This window comes from Pelmatolapia mariae, linkage group LG6, assembly GCF_036321145.2.
Source record: "Pelmatolapia mariae isolate MD_Pm_ZW linkage group LG6, Pm_UMD_F_2, whole genome shotgun sequence".
NCBI lineage: Eukaryota > Metazoa > Chordata > Actinopteri > Cichliformes > Cichlidae > Pelmatolapia > Pelmatolapia mariae.
This window is the reverse complement of record NC_086232.1, coordinates 29,025,562-29,046,244: the sequence shown is the minus strand read 5'-3', so window position 1 is coordinate 29,046,244 and position 20,683 is coordinate 29,025,562. Positions and strand designations below refer to the sequence as shown.

Here is a 20,683-nt window from a genome sequence, read left to right as displayed (position 1 = left end):
GAGCCCAAGGCTTGGCAGTATAACACATGCGCCATCAGATCAGCTCAATAAGCTTCTAAACAGATGCTTGACTAGAAGGAAGCTGTCAGCAGAAAGCATGCATGTTTAGGTAAAACACTGAAGTGTTGTGTGTTACCATTAAGTGACTGGCAAACAATAACTGAAATGTTTAACTTTATGCATACTGTATGTCAAAAAACCTGCATCATAATCAGGGGCACATGTTAGCCTCTAAAAAACAGTACTTGTGCAAATTATTTTTTGCCAAAAAAAGCCAGAAAACTGGGTAAGTTCAGTTACTTATCTTTAAAAAATACAGTAATAAGGCACAACTTGAGTGTGATCCTTAAAAGAGAAGAATTAAACATCACATGTCTTTCTGTCGGCCTGAAAAGAAACAGGTACACCTCTGCACAAAAATGTTAACCTGATGAACACCGATGTTGATGAAACATAAATCAGGGATCTTTTTCTGAGTCTGTGTGCATGACAAGACTGGCAGCAAACGTCAGCAGCTTGGTGACATTATGTGACACAGTCCTGACAGATGTGTAATGCAACATCTAATATCAACCCTGCTGGGGTCATTATTGCTGTCACATGATTATACACAGAAGAGAAATGCAAAAAGCTTGTCTGCAATTTTAAATGACTGTATGATGAGTCAGTCAGGATTTATGCGTTTTTCTCTTTAGTATAAATGCATCTTATTTTAGCTTTCAGGCATATATTTATATATAAAAGCATCCCTGTTCTTGCCTCCTCTTTTGGACTTTCACCAGTGATTCTCCATTTATTTTAGCACAGCTTTACAGCTCAGCTCAGACACAGTTAATTTGTCTCACTGCAGCAGACAGTGCCTGCACACACTGGCACAGCCATACAGGCGCACAAACACACACATAAGGTGAGGTTGACCAGTTTGGTCTGTTATGAAATTCAGAGCGCCTATTAACTTTTCTCTCCTGGCTTTATCTTATAGGATTAAATGAATAAATTATATACAGTAGCAAAAATAAATACACAACAGATTAGAACAAAGTAATATGGAGTGAATTAGTACGCACATGCACTGGAAACATCATAATTTATTCATTTACATTTAGCGCTAAGAAACAGATGGAAATTTATTTAAAGTGATGGGTTTGTCTATTGTGCTTTTTAACAACAACGATAGAACTACAATATGTAAGTTACACTTGGTCAGCTGTTTATTCATGTAATAATAAACAGCTGACCAAGTGAACAGTGAGTTATGTGGCAGCATATCAGTGCGATTAGGCATGTAGACATGATCAAGATGACCCACTCAAACCAAGTCAAAACCGAACATCGTGGGAAAGAAAAGTGATAAAAGTGATGTTGAATGTGGCATTGTTGTTTGTGCTAGATGGGCTGCACTGAGTACTTGAGTTGATCTACTAGGATTTTTCAGCACAACCATTTTTAGGGTTTGCAGAGAATAATCAAAAAAGAGAAAATATCCAGTGAGTGGCAGTTCTCTGGGCAAAATGCTTTGTTGATGCTGGAAGTCAGAGGAGAATGTTCAGACTGCTTTGAGCTGATAGGAAAACAACCATAACTGAAGGGAAAGCACTCTTAACATCCAGCAGAAGAGCATCTTTCAATGTACAACATGTCAAACATGAAAGGAGACTTGTTATAGCAGCAGAAGAGCACACCGGATGCCATTTAATCCAATAATTAGGTAAAGCATCAGGTGGAATTGGAACCTCACAACATGAATGAGTAGCAATGATAAATGTGCAGCAAGTCTTTAAGCACCTTTATGAATCTACCGAATTCACCGAAGAATTAAGGTCGTTCTGAAAACAAACGGTGGCTGAACCCAGTACTAGAAGGGTGTAACTAATAAAGAGGCTGATGAATGTTGAATGCTTCATGGTCAGTGAAAGTGGTTTAAGAAACAAGCAATGAAACTACATGAACATAAACAAACCACAGTATACATACTGTGTATGCTGAGTTTGAAATTACATTATGTCGAATTTAAAAAACGAATGCTGTATTCTTACACTGACAAACAATACATGCGGCACAAATGACTAAAAACACAACAGGAGTTCAAGAAAGAAAAGGATAGAGAGACAAAGATGAAACAAAGCTGCACTGTGAATGCAGCAAATGATGCAAATCAAACAGGCATATGGCACACTGTAAAACAAACAAGCAGAGCCAAGCAGAGTTAACCGTTATTAGACCTACCTCTTTCATCTTTTGTTTTCTCCTCATCTGCCTATCTATACTGCATCTTTGCTGCCCTAAGAGATGTGTCACTTCCTCCTTCCAGCTATTCCTGAAATAGCACCAGTGCCCTCATAGGCGTTGAAATGCTACATAAGCAATGTATCCAACAAGGCACTTTAGCTACAGTACAGTATACGTGATTTACTGTGCCACAATTCTAAAATCAGAGTTGGCAACATAATTTATTTATGGCCGCTTATGCATGCATTTCTCACAGTAGTTTAGTTTTGCTTTCCATCTAATTTCACCAGGACATTTTTATTTTTCTGTATTTTTGTAAATACAATTGTAGTATGGTCTGTAAACCCATTTTAGAGCAAACTCTGGAGGAACAACTGGATGTATGGGCATAGCTTTGTAGAAAGGACAATATGATATACTTAGGGAGTTTATTAAAGTTCTTATTTGGGTTTATATTTGAGACATGTTGCATTTTATGCTGTCTGATATTATGGAAAAAATATTCTTATTATCTTACAGCTATGTTACTTATACATTTGCAAAGTAAAAAAACGTCTTATTTCCCATTTAACACAGTGTTTCAAGTGACAACTTGAATGTTATCACTTGATGATCTTGGCAGTACTACTGCATGTTTTAATTTGTCTACAAACAGCAAGAATGAAAAATCTCAGTCTTTCCCAACATTAAAGCCTTAACTTTATTTGCCACTGAATGCACGAGTCTAGAATAGTAATGATTTGTTCATTCTATTACTGGCATCTGCCGTTGCCCATATATTACTGTTTCCAGCATGTCAGGGAAATTGATTTCAACATGTACAATGACAACAGAGGAGGCTGGGGGTACTGTACATGATGAAAATGTTGCAGGGCTTGTGTTCTGATTGGCTATGCATTCACATTTTTCTCTAGCAGATTTTGAGAAGCTCTGCAAAGAAAGATGTCAATTTTAATTTACTACCATTATTGAAAAGGCAGGCAAAGGAACATGCAGAAGTGAGCTGAAGAAACAAAAAAAGTGACATCTGGCTATTATTCAGTCTCAGACTGGATGCTTAATATAGTCACGTCTGACGGCAAAATATGACATGAGGTGAGAAAAGTGAAATGGAAAAAATGGGTGGCTTGAGGTAAGAGTTATCTCAAGTCATGCTTGGTATGCTTTCATAGCTTTATCAGCCAAGACCAGTGAAGACGCCAGACAAACACAGCTGCCTTTTTGTCAACACCGACATAATACAATCAGTAGCTTTCCCAAACTGTCAGGCGACAGGGCCTGTTGCTTTGCACCATCGCTGTGTATCTGCGGAAAGAAAGCATGAGCACACTTGAGTATGACACTATCAGGACCTGGGGAAAATAACCAGCTTATGGCAGAGGAAATGATGAGCTAGCGGCCTGTAGACAAAGCTTGATGCATCCTGGGTAATTGAAGCAGCATATTGCTGCAGAGTAACCTTCCCTGGGACATAACCATAATATAATGTGCTTTGGAGAAATTTCTCATTTATAGCAGGGTAATAGCACTTAGATCAGAACAATGGCCCTCTTTACTTGGAAATTGGATAAGGGTTTTCATTAATATGCATTGGTGTTAGGAATGGGCTAAAAAAGAACTACCACTGTGAATGACCTGAAGTTTGTAGAAAGGGGAAACAAAGTTGGTAAGGACAGTTATGAATGCAGATGGTATTTATATTCTAAATAGTGCTGCCCAATTACCAACATACTGTACTTAAAGGTCGAACTGAAAAGATGCATTCGACTATTACTTTACATTAATATCTTGGCATGTTTCCCATAAATATTGGGAAAAACTATTTTGCACTTCCAGCCTCTGTGGCACAGACTTAGGGAATAAACAACTTTTCTTAGCTTTTATAGATGATGGTTAAAAATCAGTTCAATGCTCAAGTACACCAAAATCTCCAATGGCTGTCATTAATTAGTTTTTAAGTTATAATTTATGTATTTGTATGCAGTCACTAACTTGCATACAAGAGATTAATTGATTTCAAACTTCTGATCCATATCCTTACTGCTGTACTAAATGAATTATTCCCATGGAGAAATTTAGAATGTGTTACTAATACTATGCTAACAAAGTAAGTATTTAAACTAAGTCCTTGAGAGTATGCATTCCCTTACTTATCGATCCAATGCACAGGAAGTGACCTGAGCTAAGATCTTACTTAGTTGTACCTAGCCTAGTTGGACAGAGCCTTTCAGTCTGTTGCACCAAGGCTGTGGAACCGTCTACCACCACAATTACGTATGGTTGACTCTGTGGATTCTTTTAAAAAGCAGTTAAAAACTTTTCTGTTCAAACAAGCCTTTTGTTGATCTATGTATTTTATATTCTTCACATTATTTAACCTTTTACATTGTGTATAATGTCTATTGATTGTACTGTTCATTTTAAACTTTGTGTACAGCGCTTTGTGACTGCCTGTCTGTGAAAAGCACTTAATAAATAAACTTACTTACTTACCTTTGTAACTGTGTATACTGGCACTGATATAAATAAATGATGAGTTTGAATTTAATGGACAAAGTCAATGGTAAAGGGAAAGTTGTCTATTTTTGGGCTTTAGGGTAGCGCTTTACAATAATGTCACACTATTAAGCATTATTAATAGTAACATAGTGCCCAATTCATCATTTATATAACATTACTCCTTCTTAGTATGCCATTTATAAATACAAATATATCATTATGACTGTGATTATGATTATTATTACTAGCAGTGATGTAGTAGCAGTGATAGCAGTACATGGTGTAACAGTAACAGATGAATAAATGTATCTGTATGACAAATGACAAACTAAGGAGGACGAATGATATATAAATGACGAATTAAGCACTTACTAATGCTTAAAAGTATAACATTATTTTAAAGCGCTACTACAATTAACATATTATTATATATATAATATTATCATTATTATTATCATCATTATTATTACCTTAAACATTTATTCACTTCCAGGTCATTTTATTTCTTAGGACTTTGTACCTACATGGATAGTGTTACCGAGACAGATTCACAAACCCTAAACCCACACACTCACACAGTCCATTCAAACACCACAGGCTATGTGTGCACTGATAAAGTGTACTCCCCAAGTGACTCCTCTGCTGCACCTAGCACCAGCGACATGCGAAAGATTGTCATGCCAGATTTGTTCGACATGAAGCGATGAGAAGGAAACATAACTGCAGGGAGCGAATGATAGAGATGAACATCCAGTGTGGGCAAAAAAAAATACATGAAGGGGGGGGGGGGGGGGGGTGTGATATGCTTAACTGGTACCTACTATACTGCATGCCGATTTACTGAAATATATGTATACATTAAATAATATACTTCATAATCATCAAAGTGTATATGCATGCACGTTGCAGTTGCTTTGCCAGTGTAAATTTGACACTACGATTCTTTTGGGGCACAAATAAAAATATTTTCTGAGCATGTGTCACACTAGCATGAATCCTTATAGCTGATGGCATGAAAACTTTGAGACGAACATCACAAAACTCAATTTAATGTGATTCAAGCAACCATTAGTCTCGGCCGCTGCTTGGGTCTAAGCACAGCATCATTTCCAAACAGAGCCTTCTGCTCTCGTCAATAACTGTTCTATTCCATACAGCCTATAATTTCTGGTATTTGACTGATAACAGTTTCAAACAGGCAGATGGTAAAGCCACAAAATGTAAAACCAAGGCAGAAAATCTACCGTTATATTATCTGTTCCATTAGGGTCTCATCTAAACAGTGTGGAAACATTGTATCCAAAAACATACTCAGGGTAAAGAGACTGTCATGGGTCCTTTTTGTAATATACTGTATGAACAAACTCCACAGGGAGGGACTGTGATAAAGCTAAATGTTCCCCGTGTCTAGTTATTGCAACCAAGCATGTGTTTATGTACCCTTTTCACCCTGTTTTTCCTTCTCGTTCTCTTTGGTGAGCAATGTAACCTTGAAAGATAGAATTCTTTTGCCATATCAGAGACTCAAGCACGTGCAGTATCTATTCTTCTGACACCTCCCTCATCCTCCGCATTTTCACTATTGAGCCCCCTACCTCTCCATCTCCGGCTCGCAGCTCTTGATGAGTCATTGAGGAGAGATGGGGATTTGAGCGAAAACCCTGTACTCTGAACATCCAGTGGAAGCCGATAATCCACAGAAGCTAGAGGTGGCAATGAAATGCAGCTAATACCCAAACAATAGCTATCAGCGTAGCTCCCACTAAGGTGACAAAGCCTTACACAAATTTGTCTGTTATTGTGTATAAACAGCAAACTGAAATCTCTGTAAAAATGACTATGCCACAGTGTGATATGAAATCCTATAAATTTGATTTATATAAAGAAAAGCCCCTTGTATACTTCTGATGGAATGTAGTCATCACATCATGGATGACTATTAAAATTAGATGACAGCACCTGACTCAGACATCCCAAACACTGAAAGAAAAGAGGCTTATACACAATGACAGTTAAAGTGGAATATATGAATACTGAGGCAAAAGAAACGACTTAGCAATTGCTGTGAGCTCTGAAGGACATTAGTTTTTTCTACATTCTAGTCTTTTTTAGCACACACTGTCACCTGCGTATGAGGTTCCCATCATGACCTTTGAAAGAAACAAACCTCTTGCCCTTGATGAAGTAAAGTAATTATTTTCAGACATGTGTATGTGTGTGTTTGACATAGGAATGTCTGCAGAACTGATACTTACAATACCAACAAAAATTCTGAAACAAAGCGGTACTCATTTTCATTTATTACAATAGACACCCTATCAACCAAGATTGCAATTTTTCCAGAACTGACAGAAGCCACATTCACCTACAAGCAGAAGCTAAACATGCCAGGAAAAACAACAACCTACATGTAGAAGAGGTTTACTATTGTACCTGCAGTAAGACTTCTGGAAGGACTTTGCTCTGTTATCCTGAAATACCTGTTACAATTTTATTTGAGACACCTGGCAATACCATTGATCAACAATATTGACACAGACTAACTATTTTCTAAATCTTTTGCTTTTAACATACTGTTTTTCCTGGTAACAACACCTGTAACCAGCCTCTGTTGACCCTGTTCCTTCTGTGTAGCAGTATACCGTATACTGGAAAAATTAATAAAGACACCACCACAGCAAAACAGGACTTGCAGCAACGTTATTAAATCAGCTACGTTCCAAAGGCTAAAATGTTTGCAACTGCTAATGTTATATAAACACTTAAAGCTAACATAATGGAAGCAACGCTACATGTGATAGTTAGTAGGCAACTCAGCGACCATCCTGATATTTCAATCTGTGTCCTGTTGCCATGTCAACAAAATATAATTTTAAATAATCTGCCACCACTGTCTTCGTGACTTGTTAATAAAGAAACTTATGTTGAAGATTAATTTATAAAAATAAACATTTATAAAATAATAAAAAAGAAAATAAATTCTTCTTATTACTATTATTATTATTATTGCCATTGTTGTTATTATTATTTAAGAGATTAGATTAAGTATTTTGCTTTTGTGCATTTAAAAACATAACAAGGTATAACTTTATTTAAACTTAGTAGGCTTGGAGTACAGGGATAAGGGTCATCACCAAAACCTTTTCTTCTCCAATGACTATTCCTGACACAGGACATAAGAGGTCATTAAGACGTTCACAAATTAACCGCTTTAAAGTTTTTAAAAAAATTCCTTTACATTTCATTTTGCCTCTGAAATACTTCTGAAACCCACATTTTTTAAAGAACTCTTTTCAAAGTCACTAAGGTTTGGATTTTTAAAAAATGAAACATTTTGATGGTTCAGTCTTTTAAGGGTGGTGAAAGGTTTCTTTTCATTTATAGCAGAGTTGAAGTGACTGACTGACTATTCATGTTCTGACAAATGTGAAAAAAAAGTTTTTGATCGTTTGAGTGCCTTTTGCACAGGTGAGTCTGTGTTATGAAAAACGCCTTAACTGTTTTGAGAAGTTCATAAAGAGTGGTGAGAGTGACTTTTCTGCTGCGAGAATTGAGCCAATCGATTGAGGAAAAATTATAAAGACAACTAAAACACACCTCATTTTGTGGCCAGTTTCTCTTTCTCTCTCTGAAATTTTAAACCTATAACTTGTATCTCAGCTGTATTATTGTCAAGCTGTAAAATTGCTTTATTATTATCAAGTACTAAAGTAAAAATAGAAAAGCATCTGAATAAAAAACAAAGCTAATTATGTTCCTATGGGCTACTGCTGCTGATTATAGCTCTACATTATAGTGCTTAAGCTAATGATAGCATTTGCTTCACAAAATGAAAGGACAAACTGCCTAAACCTTTGGTTCTGGAACGCTCAATTCAAAACTTTTAAAAGCAATATTATGCTAATCATAAAATTTTACTTTTCTATTCCAAAAATGATTCTCCTCCTTAACTGTGTGCAGTGGCCACTTTAACATTAATATGGAGGAAAAAACAAGAAGCATAGAAGCATTTGGCCTACGAATATCCTGTTCTGTGATCTCACAGGACTAGCATTCATTTTCTACAGCTAAATTAATTTTCTATTGAGAGATGTCATTTTAGATGACAACTCAATCATCTGTTGACAGTTTACTGGGGATTTGTGCTTCAGTTGGGAGATCTGTGCCGTAGTTGCATTGTAACCACAAATTTCTTTGAAACCCTACTCCATAATCTGACATGCGTCTCCCTAGAAATGTAACTACAGGTCGACACAGCTATTATGATGGGAGTGCTTAGTACTGCCGATTCCTCCTGCACATTGCAGCTACTTTGTTGTCACATTTTTGGAATTTGTCATTGAGAGAATGACAATCATTGTCTCAGTATAAGGAATAATAACCATAGCATCAATATAAGTAGCAAATTCCTGGAGGAAGATTGCCAAAACCGGAATGGATGTGAGGAAAGGTACAAAGAAGTGGAAAAGTTTGAGGGACAAATACACAATAATTAACACCAAATGCACCAGCACAACCATGAACCCAGGCAACGCCATCAGGCTCTACAGGTATCTTTGTAGCCTTTACAAAGATTCCCTGCAGAAGTCTACACCAAGCCTTATAAGAGCATTTTTGACTGTTTGTTAAGACATGAATGGAAGAAAGAATGGATGGATGGATTTTTTTCTGTAGCACCTATATTGCTTCGAACTACAAAACACAAGACCACCAGAATAAGAGAAAGAACTTAACTAAAGTTATTCCAAAATCAATTATTTTTAGGATAATTTTTCATTTGGTCACATTGCAGGTTGTCACATGTACGAACTGGGAGAAGAGTACAACTCTATGTGCGTGTGTGTGTGCGCGCGCACATGTGTCTACTGCTCTGCAGGTGGTGAGTAGAGGCTTAATGAAAGGGCCAGTTGTTTTAAGGGGGTTGATTTCACAGAGAGCAGATGGATTGGGCTCTCAGTCTCTCTGGTTTCAATTTTGTCCCACACTGCTACTGTCGCCCCATTTAACAGCCAATTTCCTGCCGGCTCATCACAAACACACACAAATACACAGAAAGCGGGAAATCAGCAAAAACAGTGTGAGGTAGCAGACCACAGAGACACACAAAAAGGCAGAAGTGAAGGTGAAACAGTAAGGCATACACACAAACAAATGTTGCTGGGCAAAGTGGATAACAGAGATAGGGACATTTTTTGTGCATAGACAAACAAAAAGACATTTAAAGTACACAGTGGGTACAAACAAATACATTTAACCATGCCATCAAACACAGACAATGTTAACTGCTATGGGTAAGTGCAGCTGGACACCAAGTTTTTAATGAGCTTGGTCCAGATGTCTTTGCAGGCTGCAGTGCATGAGCGGTTGAGTAATCAAGTACATTTTGCTAAGAAACACTGACACAAACGCATTAATCCCAATTTATCACACAAACAAAGTAATCTCAATTTATCACAAGCAAAGTAATCCCAAATGACCCCTTTCCCTCTGTCCCATTATCTCTCTCACACACTGTGCTCCTGAGCTTTAATACGCTTCAGTTTCTCTGCATTCATTTAAACTCACTATTTTCTGTTTCCATTTTCACTGCTTCATCTTTCTCTCTGACAGACTGCACACTCACACACACCAACACCTGAGTGATTCACACTTACAGGAACACTCTTGCTTCGTCTTTAACTTGCTCTCACACCCACGCAAACTGACACACGGCAAGCTTTGATTACTGCACAGCATACACACATGCTACACACATGTGGAAATGTCCTCAGAACACAGCGTTTCTTATTTTAACTCTAGCAGTAGTGGGAAGTAGCTGGCCTCCAGAAAATGAACTCTGACTTTCTATCTTCACACCTTGGACAGCAGGAGATTACAATGGCACTCTCTTTTTCTGCCTTGCCAGTGGTGGTCAACCTACGCTCCTGTTCATGTGATATTGCTGGCAGGCTTATGTATTTAAGATATTTCATTGTTGAGTTACGGCTTTGCTGGAAAAAAGCTTGGTGTCTACGCAGTGTAAGCGAAGCAGCCAAAGTGATGTGTGGAGTCAAATTTAAGGATTTAACTCATAACAGTAATAATGATAATAGCTTAGATTTATATAGCGCATTTCAAGAAATCCAAGGTTACTTTAGACCAATTTTTTTTTTTAAAGAGTCAAAAGCCAAAGGCTTTAGTGAGTAGGTGACATTTCAAATGCTTTTTGAGTGTGTTGCAGAACTCAGGGAGGAACATGTTGCAGAGAGTGGGAGCAACAGTGCTGGAGGCTCTGTCCCAAAGGACCACAACCTGATGTAAGGGAATGGAGAGAAGGCCTTTAACATGTGAACAGTCTGAGATGGGGTTTAGGGGAACAGAAGGTCCAATAGATTTTGCGGAGCATGGACATGCAGGGATTTTTAGGTGATGAGAATGATTTTACAGAAAATATGGGACTTGACAGGGAGCCAGTGAGTTAGTTTGGATGAAAACTCTGGCACCTTAGTTCTGAACATGCTACAGATTTTCCAGTGAACAAGGCATAAATGAGGGTTTCAGCTGCTGTGTCTGGGAGTCAAGGCCAAAGTCTGGAGATGTTTTTCAGATGGTCGAAGGTGGATTTAGAGACAGATTTGATATGTGATGATAATTAGAGAGTGGAGTCCAGAATAACATCCAGGTTGCAAACATCTGGAGATGGTGAAATGAAGAATATATCCACATTAAGACAAAGATCAGCCACTTTCAGGATGATGGCTTAGAAACAACAACCGACAGTTCGATTTTATTGTTGTTCAACTTGACAAAGTTGGTTGACATTCAGATTTTGATGTTTCCCAGAACATGATAAAGATCAGAGGAAGGTGCTGACTGGAGTGTTTAATGCTGAGATTTAACTGTGTATCATCAGCATAGTAGTGGAACCTCAGTTCAAAATAGTGGATGGTGGCGGTAAATGATGAAAAGAAGAGGTCACAGCACAGAGGCATTGCCTGACTGTACTAGAGAAGGAACATCCAGGTGACATGATCCGTCCTGTCAGCAAGATATGACTGAAATCAGGAGAGCGCTACATCTGTGAGGTGAACATAGTTGGACAGAGTCAAGGAGGATGGAATAAGAGACTGCCAAAAGCTGCTGAAAAGTCCAGGAGAATGAGGATGATGATGTGGGTCTGCAGCAATGAGGATGTGATTTGTAATCTTGACGAGAGCAGTCTTAGTGCTGTGGTCAGGTTCCAAGGGTTCAAAGAGTTTGTGGAGTTGGGAAGCAGCTTCTCTTTCCAGGATTTTACTCATGAATGGAAGGTTTGACTTTGGTTATCAGGGTTCAAGTAAGGTTTTTTTTTAACAATGGAGCAAACAGCAGCTATTTGAGAGCTGAGGGTACCAGGCTAATTTCTAAAGACTTGTTGACATCTTGGTCAAGGTTTTTGGCATAGTGTCCAGGAGACAGGTGGAGTCCTTAGCTCTACAAACCAGCTCAGTAACATGAAAAACATCCAGTGGAGAGAAGGATGAAAGACAGCACTGCGGCATTTATGAAGTAGGCAGAAAGACATGCTGAGGATGGGATGAGAGTAGAAGTGAGGTGTTGTGTGGGGTAATAGCTGCTGCTCTGGTGTCCAGGAACTTGGAACAGATGACAGGGTGGTGTGGTCGGCCCTCAGAGGGGTAAAATAACCAGTTTACATGAAGAAGTTTTAATACAGGCATGGCATTGATGAAGATGTTTTATTATTTTTCAAGTTAATTTTCTATATTTTGCTGGTTTGATATTCTTAATATAAACAAACAAACAAACAAACAGTAAAGTAGAAATGATGGTCCTGTCAACGGCACAAACCAGTCTTTTCAGACACTCAGCAGTCTTTACACATATAGTTCCAGATTTAACAGATTCAGAGAGTCATTTGTCCTGCTGTTGTTTTTCAATCCTCTCCCTTATAGTTTGTGTGCATTTAGATCCAGTGTTGGGTTTTACCATATGCATGTGTGCAAACATGGATCCATGTATATACTGTATTGGCATATAACCTGTAAAGCAAAATGTCCCATGGAGACATTAAAATGATGCTAATTCTATTCTATTGTTTCTGCCACTGTACATATTATATATGTGTTTTAATGGGACTAATATTCATTTCAAGTGCACTATTGTGTGCAAAGGTGTGGAGACACCAAGGTTTTTCTTCTGGTTTTTGAAATAAAGATCTTAATCCAACCGCTGCAGCTTTTGATGAATTCTGAGTCTTTAAAGTAAAAAAGCAGCAGCTTTCCCACTAAAGGTCACACTGGTGTAATGTTTCACAATTTCACTGGTTGTGTAGTGGTATTTGAATTTCACCTCATGATTTCTATGCAGTATACCAATTTTAAAACATGAAACATTTTAATTCAGAGGAAGAGCTTTTACACACATACACTTGCAAGCGAGCTCTCTTTGTCACACACAAAACATGTCAGTACCTTCTGTGCGGATGGTGAAGGGGGAGTCCCCCAGTCTCTTTGCTGAGAACTGCCCCCCCAGAGAGGTCATTAGAAAACACAGGCTGAAGAAGCCTATTCCCACCACGAATATCCTGCAACACAGTGGGAGGAGAGGGGGAAAGGATAAAGGGGGAGTTAAGACGGGAAAAGCATATTTATCAAGATGGGCAGGTAAATTGATATTGTGGGAAAGTAGTTGGAATATTATATTATAATAATAATATAATAATAGAAAGAGAAATAAGAGAGGGAGATGTTTTAAGCCACACAATGGAAAAGTGATGAAAAGTGTAAAGCATGAAAAGAAAAAGTAGGATTGCACACAGATGAAAATGCCAACAATTACAGAAGACACATTTTAGTTGAATAAAATGATTGACAGCAAAAAAAGGAGGGAGGGGAAAATAGAAAGATGAGAGGATGGGAGAAAATGTGCAAAAGAGAGAAGAGACATGAAGAGAGTCAAAAAAAGCAGGAAGAAATTCCAGAAGGCAGAGCACAAGCAGAGCAGTGATCGCACATAGAAGACTCTCGAAGCCAAAGGGCACTTGAAACAAACTAGTGTTGTGACATTACTGCTTGGCACACATCTAGAACAACTGCCAAAATAATGTGTCGCTAAGTGCGGGCAAAAAAAAAAAAAAAAGCAAGTGATTATTAATGCAATGTGAAAGGTGTGCACAGGGAAAGAGGGCAAAAAGGCATCAAGAAGGAAGAATGGAGCCAAAAGCATTACGTTGCTAAAAACGGGTAAGAAAGTGTAATGCTAACTAAAGTTTTTGAAACAAAAAGTGGCATCAGCCAGCCCTCTGTCATAAAAAGTTGACAGTAGCACTTAAACTACTGGTTATATTAGTTTTATTTTGATCTAAAAGACAGGTTAGCTTCATGGCATGAACTGAATTTTTACCCTGTTTTGTGGCAAATATCAGATGTTTAAAATGTCACCATAAAACAGAGGGGAAAAGAAAATGAGGGTCTGTGTTGGTCCTGCCTGGTTAGACGACCATGAGAGAATGCAATCGCTGGCTTAAAAGAGTTTAAAAATCAGGTCTGTGTCTGTATAATTCTTGTCCTAGTTAAGTTACTCTCTTCAGTGTATATGGATCAGAGGTTATCTCATTATGCTGAGAGTCTTTGGGGGAAGAAGCGAGTGATTTTGATTCACTGGACAAAATAACAGTCAGCCTCTGTGCCTAACAAGTCGAGCCTTACTTTTAAAATGTTTGTTGCTCCACTGATAACCTCCACAAATGGGACCCCCCCCCCCCTAAAAACTGGGTTAAGTGACAATAAACAGCAGTAAAATAAACAGCAGTTAATTCAGCAACTTAAGCCATATTTCTAAATCATGTACATTTTGGGGGGTAAATTCTTTATAGATTAAAGAATTTACCAGATTAACCATACAAATTATACCCATCTTAAACAGCATGATTTTGTAATATCACTATGGCAATTCACACAAATAAAATTTTTGGACACAACTTAAAGTGGTAGAAGTTGAACACATGAATTTTAAGAAAACAAATATATGAATAATTTATATTTGCTTTTCCTCCAGTGCCAGGCATGAGTTGTTTACATGAATGCCTGGCCCACTATAAAATCTGACAGCACTTCCTGAAATGGTAAGCAGCTCCTGTCACACCAGTTTCTGAATGAAACCTCTTAATATTGAGGAAACAAATTACTATCAACACTGAGGAGGAACGACCACTTAAAAGAACATTTGCTGAGCTGATCTAATCAAAAGGGATAGAGATGATGTCGAATAATTTGTTAAGTGTACAGCTTGGCGGTTTGGCAAGCCACTGGAGCGACTCTGACTTCAAGATAGAGCCAATGTGTCCTGTCCTGAGTCATAGAAAATGCAATCAGGTATAATCCAGCAAAGCCAACCAGATCATCTTCTTTGAGAAACTTTTTTTTTCATCCTTCTTGAACACAAGAACACACTAAAACTGAAAAAGTCACATTGATCATAGCTTGAGTTTAATGGGTTGCACCAAATACAAGCTGCTATACGGATGAATTCAATTATTTACAATGCCGGACACACACACAGTAATTTGTGCACAAGCACATTTTGACGTGAGCCTTCCCAATCCTCCTTCTCAGCGTTATTTTCTGGCGCCAAAAGCAGGTTATTCAACAACACTTTAAAGTGATTATCACCGTGCCCGTCAAGATTACAGCGAGTGGCTTGAATAAATAAAGTGTCAACATGTTAACAGACTTTTTGTGTGTGTAGAATTTCTTTATTGATTTACAGAACATAATCACAGTTGCTATTTCAAAGTCTCAGTACCTAACCATTGCTGCACGCTCTCATTTGTTCTGCTTTATCATTTAGCTGTTTGTCTCTCCCAGGAAACTGCAATATTAAGAAATACTAAACCCCCCACCCCACCCCATCTGTTCCATGTATATTATGGAATGTATTAGAACAGCTTGATCACTGTCAGAGGAACAGACTGCAACACTTCAGTATGCGATGTGACTTTAAACCCATACAGTCATTATGATCAAGAGATTATTTGACATCGCTGTGAGGCCGTGATCCGAAGATACTTACACCTGCATGGATTATGCACTTACTCTACAAACATCTGCTCAGAAAACCAGTGAGGAAAGCAGAAAAGTCAACCTGATCTGGTACAGGCCTTTACTGAAGATGGCCTGTTGTTTGGAAATCATTATTTTTGTCAGTGCTTTGTAATATTGTGATAAAAAGGGGGGGGGGGGGGGGGGGTCAGTGACAGTCTGGAAAAGATAAAGGGGTTACTCAGAGAAAATTTTTTTTTATAGCTAAACACAAAGGTTTTGTTTTTTTTTAAATCCACTTTATCTTTTCTTTTCATTTATCCTAGATGCAGGAATATTTTGTGTGTGTGAGTGTGCAGAGGATGAGGCAAAGGCAGCGATGTTTGTAAGAAACAGGCTAATGGAAAGGGAAAAAGAGATTTTCAGCTCATGCGGGAGTGCAGAGGCTGGTCTAATGCTGTCCTAGGGCAAACGTTTCCTCTCTTATCGTTTAGCCGTTTTTCCGAAGTGGCGTTAGGTGGGTGATATGAGAGGATTATGCCCCGGTCCTGCCTGACGAGTCTTTAATTAACAGGCTTAAAGTGAATGTTCTGCTCCTTATAATTGGATCAGAGGGAGAGATGTGCTATCAGTTAACTGGCTTCCTCACAAATATACTTATCAGATTTTGCCTCTAGGTAGATGATTTTGAAGGGAGAGAATTTCTACCAGGCATGGTAGGGAGTAGGTGTTAGTTGTGGTGTTTTCCAAGAAACTTTTCCTGGCACCTAAATGAGCCTAAATTATCATAATGATTCTTATTTTGTGGAGTTAATACACAGAAATGTAACCATATAAAATTTCACTGGAGGTTATGTTTCCACATGTATCATTTTGGCACTTTTTTTGGCTTGAGCCTGGGGGTATCACTTAAGGTTAATGTACCGCAACTATTGTGGTTTTTCAGGGATCTGTGCGTTGAGCCTGGCCAGGGAACCTTCAGCTCACCTTTTTTTTTTTTTTTTTTTTGTTAATTTCAATTAAGGGAAAAACAATGGAATACAAGGTCTAAAATCTGGCATCATTTCAAATGTGATACTACACAAATCTGCAACAAGCGCTCATTGTCTGTGCTGTCGAGGTTAGTGTGGCTTTATCACAAAGCTGCTTAGCTGAATGTGTTTCTGAGTTAATGCTTGATCTACCGAGTAGATGGCAGGTGAAGTAATTCCATGCAACAGGAGTGTAACCATCACCCAACCCCCATCCTACTACCCCCACTTTTTCCCCCTTTTTTTGTTCAAAGATTGCACAGCTTTGCTCCCTTAGCCTACCCTACCTACTACATACATGTAATACTTTCAGCAATGGAAACTGGGTAAAAGGCAAATTGTGTGTGTGTGTGGGGGGGGGGGGGGGGGGGGGGGGGTTCTTGAGAGACAGATTACTTTAAGGATTTAAAATCTACCACTATCAGAGAAAATTTAATAGGAAGGGCTGACAGAGATCAGCTCAGTTAAGTATAAACTCTTTTATTCATATGTAAGGAATCCTCTCCAATGCAACAGAGCCACACAGGTGTAGATCAGCGATCCACGCAATATGAAACTACAGCAAGTTAGAGCACGGTTTGCAAATAGTGGAGACTTAGAGCCGCTCTATCAACATTTACAGTCGCATATTGCGTCTTTATCCATATGGATTTAGGTGGAATTGATAGGAGGAACATCTGGTGTGTGGGTGTTTTGATGAGTGACAACACATGTATGCACTTCTTCCCTGCCCTCCATGTGCACATTGCCGAATTACTGTATTTTTCAGGGCTTTGCAACTCTGTGCAGCCAGAAGTTGAGTCAGTCAGAAAAACAAAACAAAAACCAAAACAAGCAAAAAAATAAAACTGCATGCTAAACATAAACGCAGTGAGGGGGGAATGCACACGATGCTGGAGGCTATAAGAAAACTGTGTCAGCTCTTTGTTCTCACCTGAACGGTTTGAACGTTACTAGACATCTTCTGACCATTATTTTAGCGTCGGTGCTGCCAGCAATCATTTTCCAAAACCAGCGAGTCCTGACATCGTTGTTAACCTCCCGACCTGGAACTTGAGGTGACCGACCATTTTTAAGTGCGTCCCATACAGCGGTCCACAGCGTCAGTCAACACGCCTTTTCTACAGATAGAAAAATAAACAGCGGAGCTTCTTCACCTATCCAGAAGAAAAAGTCTAAAGTTTCATTCAGCGAGCTGAAAATGTCTCCGCTTTAAATGTCATTAAAGCGTTATATTCCGTCTCCAGGCGAACACGGTGAAGGAGGAGGAGAAGTCGCCGCGGGTTGCGCCGAAGCTCTGGAGTCCTTCACCAAAAAAGAAAAGAAAAAAAAACGCACAAAAAAATGGCGTTTGACAAAATATGTGAGGGAAGATGTTTGTTTGTCGGTCGGTATATTCGCTCGCTCTCTTGATTTTAAAAGAGGAGAGACAGCTTCGTAGTCGATTTAACTTCACAGCGCACCCAGCGCGAGTGTGGCCAACCAGCCAGCCGGTCTTACCGTTCAGTTCTCACGAGGCGAGCTGGCTCAGGTGAAGTGCTGAACGTCCGGCTAATCTTTTCAAAATAATAGCCCCGCCAAAGAGCAACCGATTCTAACAGTGGGGACAAACACTAAAAGAAGAAGAAGAAAAATCCAAGCGCGAATGTCAAACATCCAAATTGCAAATTACTTACAATTACAGTCCTTCACAAACAGACACTAATGTTGCCTAATTATATTCTGAAAGGGTCTACAAACACAAAGAAACTATTAACTAGAAGTATAAATGTAAGTAAATATAGAAGAAAAGAAGAATTTATTTATTTATTTGACTTTAGATTTTAAAAAACGTGTTTTTTTCCTTCTCTGAAATTTTCGCTCCTTTAACACGCCTTATTCATTTGGCTGTACAATGCACGCCGGAGAATTTGGGCTGTGTCCCAGATGAAGGGTTTTTTTCCTGACAATCTCATTAGTCAATTTTCCGTCGAGCATATAAGTTGAAAAGCTCTTTAACAAACACACGTACTTCTTTTATTTGGGAGGCAATTCATTGCATTTCCTGTATCATTGTAGTTACCGGTGACTGACTTGATGCTGGTCCCTCGACACTGGAGTGATGGACAGGTCTGGATGGTCGAGACCCTCCGCGTCGCACTCACCTCTGCATGGCGCCATCCCACAACTCTCCCACGAGGAGCACTGAAACATTGCTCCGTGCTTCACTGTCTTTTTCCTTCAGTTTGTGCAAAGTATGTACAGTTAACTGTTGCACACCTTTCTCCCACGCAGCTAATCAAAGCCCCTGTTGTGACTCAGTCCCACAGGTGGATTTGAAAGGGTCATCAGTATTTCTCTACCCAGGGGTGAAATGAGCGACGGCAGCTGTTTTGACAAAACATGATTTAATGCCTGCGATTACAGCGAGTTATAATTACAATGTAGGCTGGGTTAAATTTCTTTAAGCACACTTTTTGCACATTAAGCTTTAGATTGCGCATTTGGGGATTTGCTCTGGTAATCGTTTCAGCACCATGGAGAGCGCTGAATATGCTCAGGATGCATCGGTGGCATCCAGCGGCAGCTAGCGGTACTGCAGCAGGAGCAGACGCAGCATCAGTAGCACCAGGTGGTAGTAATCTAATGTTATGCTTTACATTACCCATTACCATATTTACACGGTGTGCTGGGATTCAGTACAATAACAAATAGAACCACACCCTCCACCCCAATGTAGTAAAGCAGGTAACACCCACTCAACACACACCTCATGGCACTGTGCAGAATTAGCTTCAACAAATAGGGAGGGACACTGGCTATCTTGAGGCTACCTTATTTGTTCACCTCAATGATTTGCAGTCAGCTCTAGCCACATGCACAAAGTATGCAGCCTTTGTGGCCAGTGGAGCAGAAACAGAGTCAGAAGGTGGGGTGCGGTGAGGGGGATCTGCAGTGGACCAGTCTGAGGATGACAGTGAAATCTCAAACTCCCTTCATGGATCACTTGCGCTTGTACATAAGGATTTGACTGACAGCCCACCACCCACACAGGCTGTCCCTCTCTGCGTGTTGTGGGAATAGTGCTGCTCTATCAACAGGAATCCACTGGGCAAACATGGAATTCTTGCACCTTTTGTTTGTGTGTCTGTGGGTGTAGATACATTCATTTTATTCTGCACAAATGCATAATACAGACACACACACAATTAGGCACAATCATGCACATGCACACACTACAGTAGAAATCACTGATATTTAAAAAGCAGTCTGCGAGACTCAGAAAAATACCCAAAGGCATGGCACACCGCCTCAATTCAGACTCTTACAAACCAAATGTAGACATTATCACTGGCCCACTTTTAAGGAATCATTCAGAAAATGTTGCATCATCAGTGAGATAGATGCATTTAAAATGGCAAACTCTACCCCCTGCAGCGGTAAACAGAATTGTTTCAGTGGAAGAACAAAAGAGGTATTAGGTCAAATTCTATATTAGTAGAAATGTCACAGACTCTTTCACAGCTATAATAGTGCATTTTTTGGTAGTATCCTCATATTTTCCACCACTTGGTTAAAGAGGAGCTAACTTTCAGCTCCTTTTTTTCTTGGACTCTACTAGGGTAGCTTTGCATGGTTAAAAAAGTACCCCCAAATGTTCTGGTACTTAGCCTTGACACAGCTACTGTCATTTAGTTCTACTACTAGTTCTAGTACTTCCCAAACTTGAATATAAATGTGGCACCTTTTACAGGAATAAAGATTACAGCAGTGGAAATATTACACTGAATACCTGCACACCCTGGGATATAACAGTAGACTTAATTCTTCAGTACCAAGCTGTATCAAACAGTGTCTAAATACTCATGTCCCTGGTAATAGGTGAAGTGATGTGAGGGAATTACCCTAACTCCCTTTTCATATGAA

At 39.1% G+C, this 20,683-nt stretch overlaps 1 protein-coding gene across 1 annotated transcript in view; it reads right to left on the bottom strand.

The window, feature by feature from the left end:
- The window catches only part of LOC134629292 (alpha-1,6-mannosylglycoprotein 6-beta-N-acetylglucosaminyltransferase B-like), a 112,200-nt gene extending 93,905 nt beyond the window's left edge, over positions 1-18,295 (bottom strand). Inside the window, exons 1-2 of the mRNA XM_063476516.1 lie at positions 17,712-18,295; positions 13,179-13,291 (exon numbers count right to left, since the gene is read on the bottom strand). Of these exons, the coding sequence (XP_063332586.1) occupies positions 13,179-13,291; positions 17,712-17,779 (181 nt within the window). The 5' untranslated portion in view covers positions 17,780-18,295. The remainder of the gene's footprint in view (positions 1-13,178; positions 13,292-17,711) is intronic.
- Between the last annotated feature and the right edge of the window lie 2,388 nt (positions 18,296-20,683).